The sequence below is a fragment of the Oncorhynchus masou genome, chromosome 16 (assembly GCF_036934945.1).
Source record: "Oncorhynchus masou masou isolate Uvic2021 chromosome 16, UVic_Omas_1.1, whole genome shotgun sequence".
Taxonomy (NCBI): Eukaryota; Metazoa; Chordata; class Actinopteri; order Salmoniformes; family Salmonidae; genus Oncorhynchus; species Oncorhynchus masou.
The window spans coordinates 7,781,355-7,807,439 of NC_088227.1; the positions used below are offsets into that span (position 1 = coordinate 7,781,355).

The following is a 26,085-nucleotide window of genomic DNA, read 5'->3' on the forward strand; positions in this document are numbered from 1 at the left end:
GAACCCAATAGAAAATCTTTGGAGGGAGCTGAAAGTCCGTATTGCCCAGCGAAGCCCCGAAACCTGAAGGATCTGGAGAAGGTCTGTATGGAGGAGTGGCCCAAAATCCCTGCTGCAGTGTGTGCAAACCTGGTCAAGAACTACAGGAAACGTATGATCTCTGTAATTGCAAACAAAGGTTTCTGTACCAAATATTTAAGTTCTGCTTTTCTGATGTATCAAATACATATGTCATGCAATAAAATCCAAATGAATTACTTAAAAATCATACAATGTGATTTTCAGGATTTTTCTTTTAGTCTATCTTTCATAGTTGAAGTGTACATATGATAAAAATTACAGACCTCTACATGCTTTGTAAGTTGGAAAACCTGCAAAATTGGCAGTGTATCAAATACTTGTTCTCCCCACTGTATTAAGCAAACCAGACGGCACCATTTCATTTGGTTAGTTATTTCTTTTTTACGGATAGCCAGGGGCTGTCTCCAACACTCAAAACATAATTTACATATTAAGCATGTGTGTTTAGTAAGTCCGCCAGATCAGAGGCAGTATGGCTGACCAGGGTTGTTCTCTTGATAAGTGTGTGAATTTGAACATTTTTGTCCTTCTACATAAGTGCTTTACACCACTGGAAAGATGAATGAATGAACTGAACTGTGAGTTGAGTTTATTCGTACTTTGAGGCTGATGTACAGTGCCCATATTAATAGCAGATTGGTATTTATTGGGATGACTCATGTACTGCAGGCAGCTCTGTAGGGTAGTCACTAGCTGGCACATTCACAAAGTCATACAATCTTATTTTAAACCTAAACCTAACTTTACGCCGAACATTAACCGCACTGCTAACTTTATGCCTAACTTCAAATTAAGACCGAAAAGCATTTTTTTGTTTTCATGAATGTTTACAATATATTGCACATTTTTACTTTGCCACTGGCCCATCTAGTAGAAATCGCTCTGCCTCCAGGATACGATTCATCCCAATAAACTGCATATTCATATTAATACCCGCTCCCTGATGCCCCTATGCCTAGCTTTGGGCTGTATCTGTCTCTCCCATCTGGCAGCTGTCTGGCTGGCTGCTTGCGTCCCTCCCTTCCTCCTCTAGGCTTTTTACCACAGGGCCCCAGCTTGCTGCTACCTCCGCATCAGGGCCAACATCACTAATAATAATACAGCCAGCCTGCATGTCGCCACAGGCTGCTCCAACTCCGCTCTTTTATATTAGGCCACACAGTGAAACAGCTGATTGTGGATCTTCTACAGATGCACCTTTTGAGAGCCTTCTGTCGAGCAGCATCACCGCCTGGTAAGGCAACTGCACCACCCTCTACCTCATGGCTCTCTAGAGGTTGGTGTGGTCAGCCCAACGCATCACCGGTGGCACACTGCCTGACCTCACAGGACATTTACAGCACTCTGTCCAAGGAAGGCCAAGAAGATCATTAAGGACCTCAGCCACCCGAGCACAGGCTGTTCACTCTGCTACCATCTAGCAGACAGAGACCAAAAGACTGAGAAACAGCTAGAAACAATTAGATTATTATTTTTTTATCAATCTTCACACAATACCCGATAATGACAAAGTAAAAACAGGTTTTTATAATTTTGTTCTAATGTTTTATAAATAAAACTCTGAAATATCACATTTACATAAGTATTCAGACCCTTTAATCAGTACTTTGTTGAAGCACCGTTAGCAGTGATTACAGCATTGAGTCTTCTTGGGTATGACACTACAAGCTTGGCACACCTGTATTTGGGGAGTTTCTCCCATTCTTCTCTGCAAATCCTCTCAAGCTCTGTCAGGTTGGATGGAGAGCGTTGCTGCACAGCTATTTTCAGGCCTCTCCAGAGACGTTAGATTGAGTTCAAGTCCGGGCTCTGGCTGGGCCACTCAAGGACATTTAGAGACTTGTCCCGAAAACACTCCTGCGTTGTCTTGGCTGTGTGCTTACGGTCTGTGTCCTCTTGGAAGGTTAACCTTCACCCCAGTATGAGGTGCTGAGCGCTCTGGAGAATCTCTGCACTTTGCTCCGTTCATCTTTGCATCGACCCTGACTAGTTTCCCAGTCCCTGCCGCTGAAAAACGTCCCCACAGCATGATGCTGCCACCTCCATGCTTCACCGTAGGGATGGTGCCAGGTTTCCTCCAGATGTGGCTCTTGGCAGGCCAATTGTGCGTCGCCCCACGGACCTCCCGATAGCGGCCGGTTACGACAGATCCTGGGCGTGAACCCAGAGTCTCTGGTGGCACAGCTGGCGCTGCCGTACAGCGCCTTTAACCACTGCGCCACTCGGGAGTCCGAATCTTTGTTTCTCATGGGCTGAGAGTCATTTAGGTGCCTTTTGGCAAGTCCAAGAGTGCTGTCATGTGCCTTTTACTGAGGAGTGGCTTCCATCTGGTCACTCTACCATAAAGGCCTGATTTTGGTTGAGTGCTGCAGAAGAACCTTCCAGAAGGACAACCATATCTATCTCCAAAGATGAACTCTGGAGCTCTGTCAGAGTGACCATCGGGTTCTGGTTCACCTCCCTGACCAAGGCCCTTCTCCCCCGATTGCTCAAGTTTGGCCGGGCAGCCAGCTCTAAGAAGAATCTTGGTGGTTCCAAACGTCTTCCATTTAAAAATGGTGGAAGCCACTGTGTTGTTGGGCACCTTCAATGCTGCACAATTTTTTTGGTACCCTTCTCCAGATCTGTCTCATGAGCCCTACGAACAATTCCTTCGACCTCATAGCCTGGTTTTTGTTCTGACATGTGCTGTCAACTGTGGGGCCTTACATAGACAGGTGTGTGCCTTTCCAAATCATCTCCAATTAATTGAATTTACAACAGGTAGACTCCAATCAAGTTGTAGAAACATTCATGAAAACAGGATGTACCTCAGTTCAATTTTGAATCTCAAAGCAAAGGGTCTGAATACTTATGTAAATAAGGTATTTCTGTTCTTTATTTTTTGCAAAAATGTCTAAAACCTGTTTTTGCTTTGTAATTATGGGGAATTGTGTGTATAATAATGCTGTAACACAACAATATGTGGAACAAGTCAAAACGACTTGTAAGTCGCTTTGGACAAAAGCGTCTGCTAAATGGGATATATTATTATTATTATTATAAGAATAAGTCACTGTATCTACTTTAGATTGTGATTTTTTTTTCTTCTTCTTTTTCTTCTATTTGTTGCTAGCCATTCTACTGCACCGTTGGAGCTAGTAACAAAAGCATTTCTCTTCACCTGCTTTAACACATGCAAACCTGTGTCGAGACCAAAACTTTTATTTTAGTTCAAATGTTCTGCAATTGTTGTCACGGTTTTCAACGTGAGACTTAGCAGTATTGTGCAGACTTGGGCTTTGTTGTCAGCCAGTGTCACTTCTGTACTTAGATTCATCCCCACAGTGTTTGATTCAACATGAACTGGGTGCTTCTCATCCTCAGGATACAAAGCCTTAAACTATTAGGTCATATTCCCCACTGCACGATTAATTTTGAGTTTAGGCTATATGCTTACTCTATAATGTACGCCATGGTCAGATTAGTACTTCAAGGTACATTTTACATTCTTACTTAGTCCTCTTTGTTCCTGGAAGAACATAGGGTCTGTACGGAAGATTTCCAATGCAAATTCTGTTGTGACCATAAATCTTAAACTAAACTCTCTGGCCCTGAGCTTTAACGCCTAATTTATACCACTCTAAATGTTCTGCTCTTGGCTGTCTTTATTTGAAGACCATATTCAACTTGCTGATTATGTAGTACAGCTTAATCTCAGATGAATCTAGTTTTTACAGTAGCCTATCGAAGTCTCCTCTCCTGGGGATGCCTCAGCCCATATGGTACTGTAGATTGTCTTTCGCTGAACACCTGTCATCCTTAATCGAGGAGCTGAACAAGCCTCTCTTTTCCTGCCATCATGAGCTTTTATGTTTTTATGTGGTCTGTGATATTTCGGTCATTAACCTAAGCCTAAACTGTCAAATGGTGTGCAACTGTGCATTGATGTTTCCAGCTTGATTGATGTGATATCAATCACTGAGATGAGTGCTTGATACTGATACAGTAACACGATAGACAATACATTGTGCGTTACTGTATATTGATAGCCTCCAGCATAGTTCTACAAGGATTGCTTTTCTATCTTATAATAGAAACCAAATGGCACCCTATACCCTACATAGTGCACTACTTTTGACAAGATGGCCAATAGGGCCCTGGTCAAAAGTAGTGCACTATAAAGGTAATAGGGTGCCATTTGAGGTGCAATTCATGGTTATTTTGTGTGAGCTTATAGGAGGATATAGATGTCATTCTATTAACCAGACTCCAGCTTGTTATTTCCATTCCTTGCTGTACAGTAACTGTCTGTCTGTCCTGTTGCTGATGATATCTCCTGTTGTGTTTTTCCAGCTCCTGGAAGGCAGCTTCACGTCCCAGGTCAGCCATGAAGTCGACGGCCTTATCTTCCAGCCTTGCGGGGTGAGTCTGCCTTAAACACTGTTATTTGTGTCAAAGCACTGGGTTATGTCTACAGGCTAATTGCACAGCAGCACCAAGTTTTCATCGACCTCCCTCTAATAATAAGGCAGCGGGGTAGGACTCCACCTCAGGTTTCTGGAGCAGGTTATTTGTTAGGCTCACTCTTTGTCAGTCACCTCTACCTGCCCTCCTGTCACTGTGAAGGAAGGAATGCCCAAAACTGCACTCACACAGTCCACAGGTCAGACACGTGTGGAACAGCCACTGTCAGCACTGTAAAAGGGTCAAGGTAGGAAGGCCATCTCTGCTTTGTGTTGGTGGGAAATAGCCTTCTCTACCAACACTACTCTTACAATGTTGTGATGATATTATTACAACAGCGGTCCCGGGGAAGATTACCCTTATATGGGGAATGAATCGTGGACTTACATCATCTGCCTCCTTCAAGGAGGGACAGTGTCCCCTATTTGGATAGTTTGCAGAGACGTGTTTTTCTCTGGAGAGATACAACATGGCTCTGTACATAGTAAATTAATTAGCACAACATCACCTCAGATAACCGATAGTGTCTGCACAGCGTAACGGAAGGGGTGGCATTTAGAGAGAGATATGTGGTGGAGGTAAGTAGAATCAGAAGTGGTGTGCAGCTGTGCACACCTGCAGACGTTCAGGTTGATTGGGCGCAGGGAGGCAGAGTGTTTTACATACAAGTTGCTATTCCGATCTGACTCAACGTCTTCTCTCTGATGCTGCACATTGCGCGGCGTGCATCAACCCCGTCTCTTCCAAATACCGTCGGGGTACTACCTTCACAAATTCTCTAATAAAAAATATGCTTTACTCAGTCTGTGCTTTAGTTAGCTGCTACGGTAGGTGTCAAACAAACTATCAAGCAGTGTCTATGTATTTAACTACTTTTCCCTTTCTTGTGTCGAGGGCTGTTTTGCCCTGACCTCCTCTCGGAGTTCTCATTTATTTGCCATCAGGAGCCTTGTCGTCTTCCTTATGTCTGTGTGTTACAATATTGATTTCATATCCCTGGTCCAGCTGTAAATCATTGAGTAGCAACAAGAAAGTGATTGATCATCACTGAAATAGCCAAACCTGGAGATGGGACTATTTGACAAAGACAACACGGATCAATAGACAGGCATAGAAGGGAAGTAAAATACGTAGAACCTTTCCCCTAACTAGGAAATGAGGGTAGATTTGGACTCCAGCTAAAAATCCAACCTGTTTGCCTATATCCCTTGAGATGAATGTTCATTCGATCAGTTGTAAGTTCACAGGTGAAATATTTATATTCCTTCTTTGGGCTGGAGAGAGAGCTTGTCCAGCCATGCACCTGCTAGAAGAAAACAGCTTTTCAACCCCTGTTGTCATTTCCCTATGGGCAAAACAATGGCCATGGCTTTTTATTATGATCCAAGTTGTCAGATTGGATTCTCACTCAAGTGACTGTGCATCAAGGAATCAAGTTTTGCCTCAGTAATAGCACTAGCCATTTAAGTCAGTCTATTTTGTCTGAAAGCAAGCAGCAGCCTGAGATCACTCACCTGGGTTAATTCAGAACTTTCCCCCAGCGTCTACAACTCATTATTTTGGTTTGCACCCCCCCCCCCCCCCCTCGCCGTGAACAGTTTTGGTTTTGCGTCGCTCTGTAATTTTAGAAATAATGATTGAAGAATAAGAAAAGCTCAGTAGCTGTCAGGTAGCAGGAGCCAGTTTCCTGGGTGTGCTGGGCTGGGAATGAAATTAGGCTGCAGAGTGCAGGTTTGGCGCGGCTGCAGCAGCCCTGCACTCCACCGGAACTCAGAGTGGCTGGCTCTCCGACGGGAATAGGCGTCTCTTTCAGGGGAGCTAATTGATGTGTCGTTTTATGTTATTAATATCACAGTGGTAATTTCCTGTTCCCCCATTATAGCCAGGTACATTGGATACTCCCAAATGTCACCTTATTTCCATTATAGTGCACTACCTTTGACCAGGGCGCATAGGACTCAAAAGTAGTCCACTATATAGGGTGCCATTTGTTACGCAGACACCGTGTTTGCCTCTTTCCCACTTGGTTCTTACCCTTCTTGTTCTCCCTCATAACAATTCCATTGATCAATGATCCTCGCATATTTTTTGAACAGTTCTGGCTTGGAAATTCTTCCATTTTCTCAGAAGCCCTTTTTATGATTGGCTTTGGAGCATAAGCCCCACTTTAGGAGTAAGTAGGGGCTGTGTGGAAAATACTAATTACGGTCCATTTTCGGTGTATATCTTTTTGCTATTAAAGTCAGGAGTGTACATTGTTGTAATTTATGGCTGTATTTATTTAAAAAACATGTTAGCTACATTAGGTACTGTGCTGAGAAAGCCTTCGGGCACAATATGTTCCACATTTAAATAAACATAGAATAAAGAATATGTTTGGGAGCCATCATTGACTTTTCGTCTGTAGAAATAGCCCTGCCTGGCTCCCACAATAAGGTTGTGTCCCAAATCGCACCCTATTCCTCACATAGTGCAGTAGTTTTGACCTGAGCCGTATGGGCCCTCTTTAAAAGTAGCTCACTGTGTAGGGAATAGTGTGCCTTTTGGAACACAGCCTAAGCCTCTGTCTGCATACCCAATATTTGTGATGCTTGTTGATTGTTGTAGCCTAGCTGAGGGTCAGAGTGCCCTCTGTGACTGATGGGGTGCACCTGATAAGTTTTCAGCTCTGACTAAGAGGCGGATTGGATGCATACTGGCCTTTTTCGAGGTTTGGACGCTTATGTGGTGGTCTGATGTAGGACTCGAAATGGCCGAGCTGTCTATAGGCTTGCTGGAGGAGAGGCTGCCAGGCCGGATAATGTTGCTGAATGACCTTCCTCCCTCCTCAAACCAACAGCGAAGTTCACAGTGAAGGGGCCGACGTGAGTAAACACTCACTGCTGTCATCATGAAGTGCTTTGTGCGGCTAGTAAAGGACCATATCATCTCCACCTTACCCGATTCACTAGACCATAACAATTCGCATATCGCCCCAACAGATCCACATACCACGCAATCGCCATTGCACTGCTCACTGCCCTATCCTACCTGGACAAGAGAAATACTTACGTAAGAATGCTTTTCATTGACTACAGCTCAGCCTTCCAACGCCATAGTACCCTCCAAGCTCATCACTAATCTCAGGGCCTTGGGTCTGAATTCCTCCCTGTGCAACTAGGTCCTAGACTTCCTGACGGGCCGACCCCAAGTGGTGAAGGTAGGCAACAACACCTCCGCCACGATGATTTGAACACGCAGGCCCCACAGGGGGTGCGTGCTCAGCCCCCTCCTGTACTCCCTGTTCACCCATGACTGTGTAGTCACGCACGTCTCCAACTCAATCATCAAGTTTGCTGACGACACAGTAGTGGGAGGCCTTATTACCAACAACGATAAGACAGCCTACAAGAAGAAGGTGAGAGCCCTGGCGGAGTGGTGTCAGGGAAATACTTTCCCTCAACGTCAACAAAACAAAGGAGCTGATTGTGGACTACAGGAGACAGCAGAGAAAGCACGCCCCCATCCACATCGACAGAGCTATAGTGGAGAGGGTCAAAAGCTTCCAAGTTCCTCGTCGTGCACATCACTAACAATTTGAAATGGTCCCTTCATACAAAGAGCGCAACAACACCTCTTCAACTTCAGGAGGCTGAACAAATTTGGCTTCGCCCCTAAGAACTTCATTAATGTCTACAGATGCGCCATTGAGAGCATCCTTTCGGGCTATATCAATTGCACCGAAAGCGACCACATGGCTCTCCAGAGGGCACACTGCCTGCCCTCCAGGTGTCTACAGCACCCGGTGTCACAGGAAGGCCAAGAAGATCATCAAGGACTTAAGCCACCCGGGCCACGGCTTGTTCACCACGCTACCATTTAAAAGGAGAGTCCGTAGAGGCCAGAGTATGTGAGCTGGAAGTCTCGCTTTCCAACCTCTCCGCTAAAAACCACTCCGCGCTTCCGCTCCAAATTCGCTCCATTCATTAAATTCACAATTTAACCAACATCCATCTATTTTTGTGACTATCTGGACCTACCATTTGGTTTTGAATTATTGAAAGCAAACGATATGGATTTGAATGTAAAATATTTGAATAAACATGAAAAGGTGAATGTAAAAAGCAAACATAATTTCAAATAGGCTACATGTCATATTAAACAGCATATAAAAACTCTTAAATAGGTCAGGAGCCAGACAGGGAGCCTAAGAAAGAACGTAAATTAATTATTTAGGCTCTATTATTTCAAGGATAAAGCCAACAAATAAATGCATTGTGAAGCATTTGCGTGTGCGACACAATAGGCTGGTAGGGGCATAAAGCAATAAGCATTTAAATGACTTTTTCGTTGTATTAAATCATTATAGTCTTTAACTTGCGCATATAGCCTGACTCAGAATTAAATAAAACATTTAACAAAAAATGACTTGGTGCCTTTGGCCAAATTCGTGTTTCTAAAAATGAATTCAGTCTGTGGCTTCAGGCTCATGTGATGGTGCCTGGAGAGCAGGCCAGGAGTGGAGAATATCCTCTCCCATACTTGAGGAGCCACTGGGGATGCTAAACACTTCTTGGGCCACTCTTGCCAAGCTGAGCAGAGATGCAGAGTTGTTTTTATTTATTTAGGTAGGCCTAAAGGTTTTTGGGCAAAATAAGCCAATCAAAATGGAAAGTCCTTGAATATGCTACGCCTATTGGGCCATAATCAATTATGGCCAATTGTATAGAAAATAGAACAATAATGAACTAAACGTTTTAAGAGCTCATATTTTTTGTTTATTATTTTTGCTACAATGGCGAGCATGGTTATCTACCCACCTCATTCCTTGCTTTTAGCATGTTCACGTACTGTAGTAAGTACACCATCATGCTTTCGTGTTACGTGTCTTTTCAGATTCCACAATGATTCTTGAGCTGTTGACACGACAATCACCGCACGCCTTCTCTTGATTTTGGTCGTCATCTTTGTAAGTCACCTTGATTTAGCATCTGTGTGTTTTATCAGTTTCTTTATTAAAATATTTAACTCCATGACAGTAGCTAAAGCAAGGGGGCCATAGGAGCGCACAAGTAGACTACACATGCATGCTGGGCGGGCATGCCCTGAGCTCTTGAAGTGAGTGCTTACTGGAGTGAAATTAGAGCGGGAGCGAACGCCGAAGCACCAGGTTTTGGGAATCTCGCTCCGCGCTCTAGTCAAGTTGGGCACGATCCACCCCAGCTGCTCTCTGCTCACATACTCCGGTGCAAGTGCTTCAAAGCTGGGACGGAGAGACTGAGAAACAGCTTCTATTTCAAGGCCATCAGACTGTTAAACAGTTGCCCTGAACCTCAGTCTCTGTTCTAGCGGCTTACCCCCGATACTCTACCCTGCACCTTAGAGACTGCTGCCCTATAAACACTGGTCACTTTAAAAATGTTTTACGTACTGTTTCCCCCATTTAATATATATACATACTGTATTCTAGTCATGGCTCATCTTACAGTATCTCACTTTTTTTTCTGGGTTGTTTTTTTATTTTATTGTTAGGTATTACTGCACTGTTGGAGCTAGAAACACAAGCATATTGCTTCACCTGCGAAAACATCTGCAATTAATTTTAATATATTGAGAAACATTCAGTTCAGTAGAACTCTTGATAGTTTGTCTTGATGGGCTATTTTGGAGCATCTGTACTGCCTTTGGTGAACAGCCTGCCGTGATTGCTTTTCATCATGTGCGAATCAAACCTGTCAGTGTGTTTTGAAGCTGTGGGCTGTGTGAAAATGTTCAAGACAAGTACAGGAAACAGGGAGACAGCTGTCCATACCATCCATCTTGTCATCAGGTCTCTTTACCTCTCTGTATGTTACTTAATTATCAGTTAAATTTACAAGTTATCACAGCATGATATAAATTGCTTTTCTTATTCAGACTTACCTCACACGTTTAACCAGGGGGCTAATACATATTCCATGTGTTACTGCGTCAAAGCGCCTCTGTTCAAAGAGAGAGAAATGTTTAAGTAGTGCACTATAAAGGGAATAGGGTGCAATTTGAGGTGCAGGGTGTGTTCTCCAATAGTGCTCTGCCTACAGTGGTTCTTCAATTAAAAATTGCATTCATACTGTGGTATAGCATGCGGGACACCGTGGTACAGTATGGTGCATGACCGTGCATGCCGTTATTGCTCGTTCGTACCACCAGACGGGAACTTTGAGCATATCTACTCCATTTATTAATCACGGCATTTGAAGTTGAGCAGAGCTCATCGTACCATGCAATTGTGAATACACTTCATAATTACAATTTCATAAAACATCTGTTAATGCAAGTCTTTCAAAAATATAAATATTTGCACAATATTGTGTGAAATAGTCGGATGGTTAAAGGCCAACATTTGGTCATTTCAAATAAACCTGGTCGTTTCAATTCAAATTTGACTGGTTCCATTCTCTTTTATTTACGTTTATTTTTGTTTTTAAGAATTAATTTTCTTCCTGAAGAACACCAACCTCTCCTTTCATTCAATTTAGTTTTGATCACCAATTAGCTATTATGAGAGCTTTGGCTGACTATTGTCCAATTTAATGGCTCATCAAGGCGTGTACTGTGGCCAATCACTACCATCACTACTATAAGCCCAGTACTGTATTGTAAAAATAAAAACACAGCATCTACAGTAGTAGAAATATATTATTGAATTAGACGAAGTGCAGATGTTGATTAAGCTACTGTACAGTGTCCCTCGCTCTTTTCAATGTATCATTCTCTGCCAATGCGGCCTGGCACGCCGTCAGTGCCACCTGGCTCTGAACCAATGCATCAGCCATTGCCCGTATCTCTGCCCTCAGAGAATGTTTCTCTTTCTGCTTGTCTCTATTCAATGCCCCAAATAACTCTACATCACAGTTTCTGTTAGCCGGTATTAGCCGACTGTTGTCCAATTTTAAAAAATGTAGAAACCAATGAATAAAATTTGCGCCGACCAATTGTCCGTGAGAAGAAGAAACAATCCCATTGCGAAATAATGCTTTTTAGCCTATTCATTGGTGGAAATACCAGTCGCTAGAAATACATTTGACTGATCATGCTTATTGGTCTATAGGTTAATTTGCATAATTTTGTGGAATAAAATTGGCGCGTGTGTACAGTAGATTTGTTATGCATTTTATTTATCAAACGCATACAGATACAGAGCCTTGGAGTAGAAAATATGTCAGACAGCGCCAGAGTTGCTGCTGTAGCATCTTATGGTGCTTCCAAGATAACAGGGAACTGAGAAAAATACATGGTCAAATCATGACATCAGTGATCTTCAGGTTGGAATGTTGGAGCTCTAGAAAGAGGCCTGAGTTCCCAAGTTGGAATTCCAAGTTGGATGACTGGACAAAAAGATTTTTCCCAGTCGGAGCTCGTTTTGTTCCGAGTTCCCATTTCGGAAGTTAGATATTTCCGAGTTCTCAGTTGTTTTGAATGCTGCATCAAGCGGCAATTGAAGGTAGGATTCATCAGCACGTCACACACCACTTTGCAATGTGCTGGAGGCAGTATGCATTTTGAAAGCATCTACACCCCTTCAAATTAGTGGATCCGGCTATTTCAGACACACCCGTTACTTACAGGTCTATATGTATATAATCGAGCACACAGCCATGCAATCTCCATCGACATACACTGGAAGTAGAATGGCCTTGTTGAAAGTCTGAAACGTCTAGGGAGCAACAATGGCTCAGCCGCAAATTGGTAGACAACACAAGCTCACAGAATGGGACCGCTAAGTGCTGAAGCGTGTAAAAATCATCACCACTCACTACTGGGATCGACAGCCGCACAAGAACTATTCGTCGGGAGCTACATGAAACGGGTTTCCATGGCCGAGCTGGTCTGACTCATCCCAAACCATCTCAATTTGGTTGAGGTCGGTGGATTGTGGAGGCAAGCTCATCTGATGCACCACTCTGTCACTCTCCTTGGTAAAATAGCCATTACACAGCCTGGAGGTGTGTTGAGTCATTTCCCTGTTGAAAAACAAATGATTGTCCCACTAAGCCCGAAGCCGATGGGATCACATATCGCTGCAGAATGCTGTGGTAGCCATGCTGGTTAAGTGTGCCTTGAATTTTAAATCCCAGACTGTGTCACCAGCAAAGCACCCCCACACCATAACACCACCTCCTCCATGCTTCACGGTGGGAAATACTCATGCGGAGATCATCCGTTCACCCACACCACGTCTCACGAAGACACAGCGGTTGGAACCAAAAATCTTAAATTTGAACTCCAGACCAAAGGACAAATTACCACCGGTCTAATGTCCATTGCGAGTGTTTCTTGGCCCAAGCATGTCTTTTCTTCTTATTGGTGTCCTTTAGTAGTGGTTTCTTTGCAGCAATTCAACCACGAAGGCCTGATTCATGCAGTCTCTGAACAGTTGATGTTGAGATGTGTCTGTTACTTGAACTCTTTGAAGCATTTATTTGGAATGCAATTTCTGAGGCAGATAACTCTAATGAACCTATCCTCTGCAGCAGAGGTATCCTCTGAAGCAGAGGTCCTCATGAGAGCCAGTTCCATCATTAACGCTTGATGGTTTTTGCGACTGCAATTGAAGGAATGTTCAAAGTTCTTGAAATGTTCCTTATTAACTGACCTTCATGTCTTAAAGTAATGATGGACTGTCGTTTCTCTTTGCTTATTTGAGCTGTTCTTTCCATAATATGGACTTGGTCTTTTACCAAATAGGGCTATATTCTGTATCCCCCCCCCCCCCCTACCTTGTCACAACACAACTGATTGGCTCAAACACAGTAAGAAGGAAAGGAATTCCACAAATTTACTTTTAAGAATGCACACCTGTTAATTGAAATGCATTTCATGTGACTACCTCATGAAGCTGGAAGAGAGAATGCCAAGAGTGTGCAAAGCTGTCATCAAGGCAACAGGTGTCTATTTGTAGACTCTCAAATATAAAATCTATTTTGATTTAACAATAGTAAAAAAAAAAATAGTAAAAAATAAAGAAAAACCCTTGAATGAGTAGGTGTTCTAAAACTTTTGACCGGTAGTGTAGGTCTCCTGATTTTGAACCTGATCAAACTTGTTTGGCATCATCTGAAAACATATATTCCTAGCTCTGCCAAGCCTACAAAACAAAGATCAACTTTTGAATGCCATCAAGACGTTTTGGCTAGACTAACTAACAATACAGCAATGCAACAAATACATTGATGATATCATGGTCTTGGCGCTGGGGGGAAGTGCAACTAAAATCTAGTTGAAGTAAACATCTGCATTTTGTATCATTCTTTATTAAGAAAAACCAAAGAGCTTGATAAACAAATACAGTAGATACTCCTTTCTATTGAATATACTGTATATAAATCATGACCTATTATAAAGTTGATTTGCTTCATTGTTTAAATTAGAAACTGTTGGCCTTATGTTGTCTGTAGACACGGAGGCACAACTTGTGGCAATTGGGGGGAATTTTTCACACACAGGCCAGGCTAATGCGGCTAATTGATTACCGGTATTTTTACTTTGTCACACTATTGTAAAGTGTGAAAAACTATAATACTGTTTGTTTGCCTGGCTGAGTGAATGAGCTGAAATATTCTGAAACTAATGAAGCAAATGAGGCTTGGTCTATTTAGAAGGATATTTTGCAGCATAAAGCTTTATTTGTGATTTGAAAACCGAGAACAGAAGAGATACTAGTTTCAATGGCATATGAGGAAGTGTTTATAAATTAATTCCCTCAAGTTTGAATGGTCTGGTTTTGCTAAGCTATTGAAGCAAGGTAAGAAATTCCTCATAAGGTCTATATGGAGTAAAACGTCCACGTTTCAAACAATTAATGGTTTATATTCTGTTTCAGCTTCATGATTTGAAAGTGGCGCATTATTCCCAACAATTTATAGGCCTACAGCTGAGCTGCCCAACCCTCTTCCTGGAGATCTACTGTCCTGTAGGTTTTCAGTCCATCCCAAATTTAGCATATCTGATTCAGCTAGTTAAGGTCTTGTTGAGCAGCTAATTAGTAGAATCCGGTGTGTTAAATTAGGGTTGGACTGAAAACCCTCAGGACGGTGGATCTCCAGGAAGAGGGTTGGGCAGCCCTGGTTTGCAGTATGCATAGCCAAATCACTGATACCATCCTGTATTTAAGATTCCTGCCCCTCAGCCCTGCCTCTTTTCTTTGCTCGTTGTCTGGAACTTTGTTGAACTGGTATAAATTGCTAGTTGGGCCATGGTGTGGGGGCATTCCAATGAGTTGTGTCCGGGGCTGTTGGAACCCGGATCTGTTGTGTTTATACCCAGCTTAAACTACACATTCTTTCTGATCGTCTTTGACATACGCAGTTTGTCTCCTCTCGCTGCAGCTCGTCTCTATTGAGTTATGATGTGGATTATAATAAATTGACTTATTTTTAGGAGGTAGATGCATTTTTAGTTAGGGCAAATCAGGTCTGTGATTCTGACTTTACGCGAATGCAGCCTGGCACTCCGTCAATGCCGCCTGGCTCCGGATCAATCCATCAGCCGTCGCACGTCTCTGCCCTCAGAGTTTCTCTTTCTGCTGGTCTGCCTTCAATGACTCGATCTTTGAATCTGATCCATCTGCACCAGATGAGCTGAATGTTACTGCCCTGGGCCCCCGATCTTTGCTGTACTGAAGAATTGAAAAAAAAAATCTTTAGAACAGACTAGCTGGGATTGATTAGAATTTGTTTGTAAATTATTATTGTATTTGTGTTTACACTGTTCCAAACGGTCAGAAAAAAGATTGTAATCAAACAGCAACTGTTTGACACATACTGTAATAAGGACGCAGCGCTCGCTCCTCCTACCCTCCTTGATTTCCTTATTATTGTTTTTACTATTATCATTATAGTAATAAGTCATGTCATTATCATTCGTGGGCATGGTAGACTCTATTCTACCTTCGTTCAGAAGACTGACCGCAGCATCTATCTGTAGCCTAAACTGTGGCACAAGTTGGGGGATTTTTCACACCTAGCCAAGCTATTAGACTATCCTTTTGTAAATTAACGGAGGTGTGAATGTTTTGTGCAGAGTCTCTCTCTCTCCTCTCTCACTAGAGTCCTGCATTAAAACAAATGTTGGGTAGTCCCAGAGTTGAACTTGAATAATAATGGCACAATTACACTTGACATGTTGACTGAAGATTTCCACCCCAATTATTTTTAAGAAATTGGAAGAAGTCCGAGTGATGAATGGACTGTTTGAAGTTATTGTTTTAGTAGCTTTATTTGTTGGCTAATTCAGTCTTTCATCGAAGTAATGACTGGAATATTTGTGCAACTTAAATGGGCTAATTCTTTGCAAAATGTTCTTGTTTTAGTATGTTTATTTGTTTTCTAATTTAGGCTTTCATTTATAGACCATACGCAGGCCATATAGGAGTTTAGACCAGTTAGTCCGGATAAGAGTTGAGTAGGCCGATTCAAAATAAATGTAGGGTTTTTTTAAGCCTATATTCAATTCTGGGACTTGATTATTTAGGTTTAAATTAGAAGGCTCTTTCAAAGCAATTTGAGTTGTCAATGTGCCACGTTGCATTTTGAAAATAAAAATAAAAAATATAGAAAAATATATAATTTCCTCCATAGCATGGTTTCTTTTTATCAAAATGTTGAATATACATGCAGACAAATTAAGTCATGCAGGAAAGCGGAATAATAGCCTACTGTCTGGATTCATAAAAACAATTATTCTAAATAAATGTGTTATTTTTGTCATTTCAAGGATCGGCTCTCGGGAACTCATAAGAGGCACTTTTCTTTCTTCAACATAATTCCTTCATTCAGAAGGTTAAACCCATAGGTCTTAAGCCATCAGTAAATTTCAATTAGATTTACCAGGTTCAGTTTTCAGTTTTTTTCACTGCCTATAGCAGAGAGTGATGCCGAGGTAGAAATGTCATGTTTTATGGGATTTTGTTTATACTAATTTCAATCTGTCAGCTCCTCTGACTGGCTAGTATTCACCTAAAAATATGTGTTTATGCAAATCATTAGTTAGCTAGATAGCTATCAAATTAATTGTGCAAAAATATGATGGCTAACATCAGTGGCGCTGACAGATGTGTTTCACTCTATCCCATAAAACATTACATTGCTACCTAGGCTTCAATTAGTTAACACAATTTTAAAGTTTATTAGGAAGTTTAATTATTTTTATTTATTGTTTTACCCCTTTTTCTACCCAATTGTGGTATCCAATTGGCAGTTAATCTTGTTTCATCGCTGCAACCCCCGTACGAACTCAGGAGAGGCGACGGTCGAGGGCCGTGCGTCCTCCAAAATACAACTCAACCAAGCCGCACTGCTTCTTGGTACAATGCCCACTTAACCCAGAAGCCAGCCGCACCAATATGTCGGAGGAAACACCGCATACCTGGCGATCGTATCAGCGCGCACTGCACCCGGCCCGCCACAGTAGTGGTGGCAAGTGCGCGATGGGACAAGGACATCCCGGCCGGCCAAATCCTCCCCTAACCCGGACGACGCCAGGGTCTCCAGGTCGCGGCCGGCTACGACAGATCCTGGACAAACTCAGAATCTAGTGATCTAATCATTGCGATGCAGTGCCTTAGACCACTGCGCCACTCGGGAGGCCCAAAAGTTGAAATCTTAAGTTAGACACTCACAAACAACTTTGGTAGGTAGCTAGCTAGATAGCTTGGTTTCCATTTTCCATCAGATTTTTTTGTAATCCCCCTGATTGGTCATCAACGGTTACTTGTCTTAGAACTCATGTGTTCACCAGAAACGGCTTCTGGTGAACTGTTTGCCACTGGTGGCAATCAATATTGTTGCCACAGACTCAAATGGAACCTCGAGAGAATTGTTTGTCAGAAGAGAAAAAAACTCTGGCGAACTGTTGTGGCAATAAATATTATTGTTGAAAAAGGTCTGCCTCAGATTCACCATTACTGGCAACATTTTCTGACACACTATTTAAATTGCAGCAAATTTGGTTTGCAACAAAATACGTTTTTGTAAAAAAAGGTTTTCACAATGTGCATAAATGAGGCCCATTCTGATGACTTGCCTGTAGGTTTTTTGTCGCTGTAGTCCACTCTTTTTCATTCAGTTTCTTAATTACATCTGCAAAGGAACTCACTTTATATAAACTAGGGCTATCACTCTCTTCACACTTAATTTCAGAATTCATTCTTTGTTGTTTTTTTTAGGGAGGAAACCAAAAGCATAATCAGCGTTCTAACTCCCCCTTGCGATAGTCTGGCGCTATGACGGAAATACGCTGCATCATAAGTTCTACACTTTTAATTGAGGAACCACTTCTCAGTCTACGGTCACCTGCCTCCCCTGTTTATCCTATCACCACTGTTTGCCCTCAGTCTGAAACATCAGCTCCATCAGTGTGTGCATCAATCACCTCCTTTCTCTACAGGTGGCACGGAGAGCCAGGCCCCCTCTTATCCTCCCCCTCATATCTTTGTCACCAGGAAGGATGTCTGTCCGTTCGATGTTAACTGGCTCCCCTGCGGTAATGCTTCCCAGTGGGACTGTTATCTGCAGCCGCTCAGTCGGCTCATAGCACGGCCACTGCCTCAGACACCCCACTGGACCACATATCTATCTGTCACACTGGGGCTACTGACCAGAAGAAAATCAACAGGCCCTACACAGCACCACTAACTGACACCAAGTGTGTGTCCCAAATGGCACCATGTTCCTTCAAACGTGGTGCACTATAGGGAATAGGGTGCTACTTGGGACGTGTCCGATGCCTTGTGTTAATCAGGGATTATGATTTGTGTCTTTTCTATTCTTAGACCAGTCCCTGTCTGTCTCGGATGTAAATTAAATTGTGTTTTGTAATGATTGTGGGATGGGGCTTTCCAAGAAGCACAATCATGCCTGACCTCATTACTGATTATACAGTATGCCATATCAGAGATGGGTATTTTCTTATTTAGACTTTTCTCTCTCATAACTTAGCTTCTTGAGGTGTAGATTGACATAAGCAGATGGTCTGTTCACAATTTATCTGATGTACTGCCAACCATTTGGAGTAAGGTTACTGAGTAAGGTCGTAACGTTGATGTACTGTCGGAAAGATGTGTGTTTTGTTATGTGTGATGTCTTGATGCTAGCTGGTGTGATGTCTTGGTTAGAATCACCTTTATTATTTTACACATACAAAGAATGTGGTGGTCCATGTGAAAGCACATTCTCCTCTTGTGCATGACAAGCAGCCTGTCAAACCTGCTGTTCTCTGGAGGTGCTACTGCAACAACAGTCTGTGCTTCCACTGAAAAGGACACTGCAAAGTACTTGTTTTTGTTTAATTGCTTTAATTTGCTTCAAGCCAACAGTGTGTAGAACCTTAAATGGTTAGAGTGAGACTCTAACAATAAAGCCCTTTTTCTACTTACCCAGAGTTCGATGAACTCGTGGATACCATTTGTATGTCTATTCGTGCAGAAGTTGGAGATAGTTTTGTGAGCCAGACCAGCTTATTTGCCAGAATCTCACACACTATCCCTTTAAGAACAATAAATGTACTTTTAGAAGCTTAACCCCCAGGTGTGGGAGTTTTTTTCATTAGCTTGAACTAAAGCGAGCAGAAGGCAGGGAAGAGTAGTAATTATTACCATGGTGTTATTTACTCAGCGTAGAGGGATACAACCTCTAACTGTGTTAGCCAATTAGGAGACATCCATCAGAACGATAAGCTTAATAATATGCCATTAGCAGACATTTTTACAAAATCAACTTTGTCATATACGCATATGTTTTTGTCTATTTGGGTGGCCCCAGGAATCGAACCCACAATCCTGGCGTTGCAAGCGCCATGCTCAACCAACTGAGCAATACCCCTCCAAACAAACAAATGTCAGGTAGTGTTACCTATGCCCAGTAGAACAGAGCCCCTCACACACACATCCGTGTGTCCCAAATAGCATCCTATTCCATATTGCTCTGGTCAAAAGTAGTGCACTACATAGGGAATAGGGTGCCATTTGGGATGCACACATTTTGACGATGAACAGAGTATTAATGCCAGTCGGTGCTTGGATCTGACTGCTAGATGTCCAGGCAGTAATATAATCACAGCAGTGGTTCTTACTCACTGCTCTTCGGTTATCTTGCCCAACACAGTGTTCTTGGGAAATGTTTCTTTGTGTGGGGGGCATTAACAGAACAGGGTCATCGTCACAGATGGCTAAATAGCAAATGGGCCACCGCTCCAGATGATCTTTGTACAGAGTGTACGAAAACCCATAATACCCCCCCCCCCTTAATAATACTTCATTTCCAATGGAGAAGAAAATAAAATGACGCAAATATATCATGGTGCGGACTCTGGTCCCAATGTGGGAGGGCTGTGGTAGATTGGAGTGATTTATAATGAAATATTGTTACTTGGATATGATTATAGCTAATCTTTCACTCAGTGGATAACAGATGAATTTGGTTTTATAAATGAGCCCGTGCATCCCTTTAAACATCACTTCCTCCTAATACACTCATTCTGCTCATTTTGGGAAAATTGTCCCTGAGATAACTGATAACTGATACTGACACTCCTCCTTTGTCTCTTAAATGATATCATCAATTTAGATGGAATGTTTTCGACTCTGGGCTTATAAATGTATACGTCGGTATCTTTGGGCGGTGGCTGTGGACACTTCTCTGCAGGGTGTTTGTTGCATGATTTATGCTGCACTTAGGTTATGCGTGCGTGCTTGCGTGCATATCTGAGCACTGACAGAGGCGGCTCCTCTCCTGGGAGGGGATTTAGTGGAGGGCTCCCTCCTTTGTCTCTATTCCTCAGCAACACTAACAAAGAGCCTGCCGTGGAGCAAACAAAAAGCTGTTATTCAAAGAAGAGAACTCTCTGTGAATATTACTGTGATGGGAAGGGAGTGATCTCTAAGCAATAGATCGTCATTTGACTTATGCTATATTTGAAATGTACGCTATATAATATCATTCACAATTCAGCCTTGCCATTTCTGCACTTGTGTCAGATGATTGATTATATTGTAATAGCAGAATACAGCTCTGTATCTTTGCTTTGTAGTTGTCTCAAACGGCACTGGGCACCCTGTGTTCTCTATGGGCACCAGGAACACCTCATTCCAGAGTGACACGTCACCAGAGTCCTCTGATGATCCCCCTGACTGTTCCGTCATATTGGCAGTGTGGAGAGGTGATCTTTACATCCCAGCAGGCTAATCGCAGTATAGTGGGCATCACTGGTGCTACTCCTCCACAGTAGGTCCAGATGGCATGAAGAACCGGACAGAAACAGGCCGGAGTATACTCAGCCTTCAGTGCCTTTCCACTGGGCAGCACCACCCTCGTGTTGTCTGTCCTACTATGGCAAACCCACTGATTTCATCGGCAGTGACAGTTGGCTGTTTATATGCAATGTGCGATCGATCACATATATAAATGGAATTGCTAGATGGAGTGCTATGTGTTCACGTCGAGTGTCTGTTTTGCACTTTCATAATGTAGACACTCCTGCGAAACAACAGTAATAAAACATTTTAAAAGTACTTTTCCTTCAGAGAATCAACTCGAAGGTCTCCCAGGAGTCTAGAGTCTCGAGGGGTAAGTTAGTCGCCGTGGTTTTTATTGAGGACAGCATAATTCCTTACCTGTATTCATCTAAATCCTTCGCCCATCCAATGTGTGTGAGGGAAATGTAGGTTCTTCTTAGGTATATCTGTGTTCCTTCTGTTCCTGCTGTTATCATTTGTCTACAGGACACCACTCAAGTATGTCCAATATCTGTTGTCCTAAATCATGTTTGGCATGACAATTAGTGACAGAAGGAATTGGCGTGATTGCGCAAACTGACTGGCACTCAGACTAGTTATAATGGAGATGGCTGTCGTTTTACTGGCTCCTAACCAACTGTGCTGTTTTGTTCGTTTTTGTCACATTGTTTGTAACTCATTTTGTATATAATGTTGCTGTTACCGTCTCTTATGACAGAAAAGTGCTTCTGGACATCAGAACAGTGATTACTCACCTCGAACTGGACAAAGATTTGTTCTTTTAATTAGTCCGACGCGAAGGATATATACTGCTTTTTCTTCACCGTCATCAGTGTGAAGAAAAGATGGAGGAAAAGGGGGAGTTGGGCTGGGGGCCCAGTAATAATTCATCAACGAGTAGGTAAACTACCACTTCCCTCTATTATTGGCCAACGTGCAATCATTGGAAAACAAACTTGAAAACAAACTTAATCTACTAGTAAGACTATCCTACCAACAGGACATTAAAAACGTTAATATTTTACGTTTCACCGAGACGTGGCTGAACAACGACACAGATCATATAGAGCTGGCTGGCTTCTCCGTGTATCGGCAGGGCTGAGGAGCTACTTCTGGTAAGCCATGGGGTCGGAGGGGGAGTGTCTATTTGTCAATCACTGCTGGTGCGCGATGTCTAATATTAAAGAAGTCTCGAGGTATTGCTCGTCTGAGGTTACACTAGACCACACTATCTACCAAGAGAGGTCTCATCTATATTATTTGTTGCCATCTATTTACCACCACAAACTGATGCTGGCACTAAGACCGCTCTCAACTAGCTGTATAAGGCCATAAGCAAACAAGAAAATGCTTGTCCAGAAGCGGCGCTCCTAGTGGCCGGAGCCTTTAACGCAGGCAAACTTAAATCAATTTTTCCTCATTTCTACTAGCATGTCATGTGCAACCAGAGGAAAAAAACTCCTTTACCACCTTTACTCCACACACAGAGATGCACACAAAGCCTCTCCCTCGCCCTCCATTTGGCAAATCTGACCAGGATTTCTGCTTACAAGCGAAAACTAAAGCAGGAAGTACCAGTGACTCGCTCAATAAGGAAGTCGTCAGATGACGCGGATGCTACGCTATAGGACTGTTTTGCTAGCACAGACTGAAATATGTTCCCGGATTCTTCCAATGGCTTTGAGAAGTATACCACCTCAGTCACCGGCTTCATCAATAAGTGCATCGACAAAGTCGTCCCCACAATAATGTACATTTCCCAACCAGAAGCCATGGATTACAGGCAGCAACTGCACTGAGCTAAAGGCTAAAGCTGCATCTTACTAAGAGCGTGACACTAATCCGGGCTGCCCAGTGACGTGAGCCTACCAGACAAGATAAATGCCTTTTATGCTAGCTTCGAGGCAAGCAACACTGAGGCATGCATGAGAGCACCAGCTGTTCCGGACGACTGTGTAATCACGCTCTCCGTAGCCAATGTGAACAAGAACTTTAAACAGGTCAACATTCACAAAGCTGCGGGGCCAGACAGATTACGAGGAAGTGTACTCAATGTATGTGCGGACCAACTGGCAAGTGACTTCACTGACATTTTCAACCTCTCCCTGACAGTCTGTAGTACTTACATGTTTCAAACAGACCACCATAGTCCCTGTGCCCAAGAAACCTGCCTAAATGATTACCGCCCCGTAACACTCACGTTGGTAGCCTTGAAGTGCTTTGAAAGGCTGGTCATGGCTCACATCAACACCATCATGCCGGAAACCCTAAACCCACACCAATTCGCACACCGCCCCAACAGATCCACAGATGATGCAATCTCAAACTCCAGTGGCTTATTTTTCAAATTGTCATGTTTTGTTTCTAAGTGTTTGCACAAGACTGAAGGTTTCCCGCTAGTGAGTAATGGTTAATGTGATTGGATATTAGTTATTTGACTAGGCTACCTGTATTTTACAATTTGTTGTTATTTCGCTCAACACTAGATGGCTTAATTTTATTTTGGCAGTGGAACAAGGCTACTCGGGCGAGGAAGAGAAACTCACCCAAATGTATTTTTTTTTTAAAGGAAAGACAAGTGAATCATGGTTTAATTTGTCATACCCCCGACGGCATTGCGCGTATCCCCACCCCATTTTGGGAATACCTATAGTGCATGAAATGGAGTTTGCAAAAGAAATGGCCACAGGAGTGATGCATATAATCATCATGATATCATTCTGACAGGTAGGCATGGGCCATCTGGGCTACCATCTAGCAGAACACGGTTAAGCCTATCGCATCGCTGTATCTTTCCCGGTCCTTAATTGTTTCAATCCTGTGACGTTTTACTTCATATTATGAGGCATGTCTTACCTTGCTTCAAAGTAGCCTATAGCCAAAATCCCACAATAGAAACATGGAGGCAGTTATTTTTATAACGACTTCCTCATATTGGTTTTCTTTCCACGTTCTTTCATTGTCTAGCAGCCAAAGGCATTATCCTAATCATATTAACAACCCATGATAGTTGTTGCATCTTTAAATCCCCCCTCTTCCTCATGGATATTTCCATCTCTGTCCATGAAACCTCTTGCATGTGCATTTTAGAACAGTGTTTTCCCGCAGATTGCATTTTTGAACATTCACGCATAGGCCTACTGCCGTGTGTACATTGTTGCACCTAAAATGTGAATAAATAATAGTTTATCAACATTTTAAGCTAAACATTCCAATCTATCAGCCCTATTAATTGATACAGCATATACCTCCTCTACACTACTTTGATGCGTATCAGTCGGGATTAAGAAGTGAGTTCACGCAATTCCCACTGAAAAAGGTGTGATTCCTCCTACTATGTAAAGTGCTGTGACTACCTCACTTGGTAGAAAAGCACCATATAAATCCAATCAATTATTAGGTATTGTACACAAATAATAATGATCACGTCTTTCTATTATGCCTAGGAATATTTGGGAACAGATTTCGAAAAATGTAAATCACTTGGAGCTGAGATCCTGTTTTTTTTTACAGTCTTATGTCCAATAATGAACATTAGACAAAAAATATATATATGTATGTATGGGGAACTCTTCCCTAAGCTAAGAGATGGTTGTAATTCTGCATTGATGTAGCAAGGCTATATTGCAAATATCTCCAGAGCAATTTAGAGCTATATTTGTTACGTATGTATTTTACATGTGGTTGTGACTTGAGCTGCAGTCAGACAGAACCTTACAGCCTAGCTGTTGCCACTTCATTCGTATTGATGTAGGCAAATGTTTTTGTAGAGTTGCAGCTGCATAGTGTTAAAGTGCTAAAGTCTGGGGACAAATACACATTGTTAAAATTTGACTCAAGTTTTCTTGCTCGTCAAACATCTCATTCCAAAACCATAGGCATGAATATGGATTTGGTCCCCCTTTGCTGCTATTATAGCCTCCTCTTTTCTGGGAAGGCTTTTCACTAGATTTTGGAACATTTGCTGCAGGGACTTGCTTCCATTCAGCCACGAGCATTAGTGAAGTTGGGCAATTAAGCCTGACTAGCTGTCGGCAATCCAATTCATACCAAAGGTGTTCGATGGAGTTGAGGTCAAGGCTCAAACTGTTGCCACAAAGTTGGAAGTACAGAATGGTCTAGAATGTCCTTGCATGCTATAGCATTAAGATTTCCCTTCACTGGAACTAAGAGGCCTAACCCAAACCATGAAAAATAGACCCAGACCATTATTCCTCCTCCACCAACCTTTACAGTTGGCACTATGCATTGGGGGCAGGTAGCATTCTCCTGGCATCTGCCAAACCCAAATTTGTCAATTGGACTGCCAGATAGTGAAGCGTGATTCATCACTCCAAAGAACACGTTTCCACAACTTGTTTCCAAAGTCCAATAGCGGTGAGCTTTACACCTCTCCAGCCCACACTTGGCATTGCGCATGCTGATCTTAGGCGTGTGTGGCTGCTCGACCATGGAAACCCGTTCATGAAGCTCCAGACGAACAGTTATTGTGCTGGCGTTGCTACCAGAGGCAGTTTGGATCTCGGTAGTGAGTGTTTCACCGAGGACAGATGATTTTTACGAGCTTCAGCTCTCGTCAGTCCCGTTCTGTGAGCTTGTGTGGCCTACCATTTCGCAGCTGAGCCGTTGTTGCTCCTAGACATTTCCACTTCACAATAACAGCAGAGTTGACCGGGGCAGCTCTAGCAGGGCAGACATTTGATGAACTGACTTGTTGGAAAGGTGGCATCCTATGTCGGTGCCACACAAAAGTTATTGAGATCTTCGGTAAGGCCATTCTACTGCCAATATTTGTCTATGGAGATTGCATGGCTGTGTGCTCAATTGTGTACACCTGTCAACAACGGGTGTGGCTGAAAAGCCAAATCCACAAATTTGAAGTGATGTCCATATACTTTTGTGTGTGTGTGTGTGTGTGTGTGTGTGTGTGTGTGTGTGTGTGTGTGTATTTCCCTTTTTTTGTTCAGTTTGGTGAACTATGTGCCCTCCAACAGAATTGCAGAGCCTTTTATACTAGTGATCGGTTCTCATTTTTCTCCACTGACCACGGTACAGAGTTTTCAGAACGAATAATTCACTTTGCTGAGACTTGTATTGCGTTTGTACCTTAATCCTGTTTATCCACCGTACCACATAACTGCCTTTATTGAAGAATGTTCAGAAGAACATATGTTGGTGGGGTGGAAGTCCTTTAAGAGCGCGGTGCCCTGTTTTTCATGCTCTCTGGCAGCCTCTGCTGAATGGCCATTGTGAAGGAAAGCGCTGGTTTAGGGAAGGCCTCCGCCTACGTGCAGCGCTAGATCAGGGAC

The 26,085-nt window shown here is 42.7% G+C and overlaps 1 protein-coding gene across 2 annotated transcripts in view; it reads left to right on the forward strand.

The window, feature by feature from the left end:
- Nucleotides 1-26,085, forward strand: part of rngtt (RNA guanylyltransferase and 5'-phosphatase) — a 130,775-nt gene that overhangs the window by 83,831 nt on the left and 20,859 nt on the right. For both annotated transcript variants that reach the window (XM_064990630.1, XM_064990631.1), the window contains exon 13: nt 4,417-4,485. In XM_064990630.1, coding sequence (XP_064846702.1) covers nt 4,417-4,485 — 69 coding nt within the window. The remainder of the gene's footprint in view (nt 1-4,416; nt 4,486-26,085) is intronic.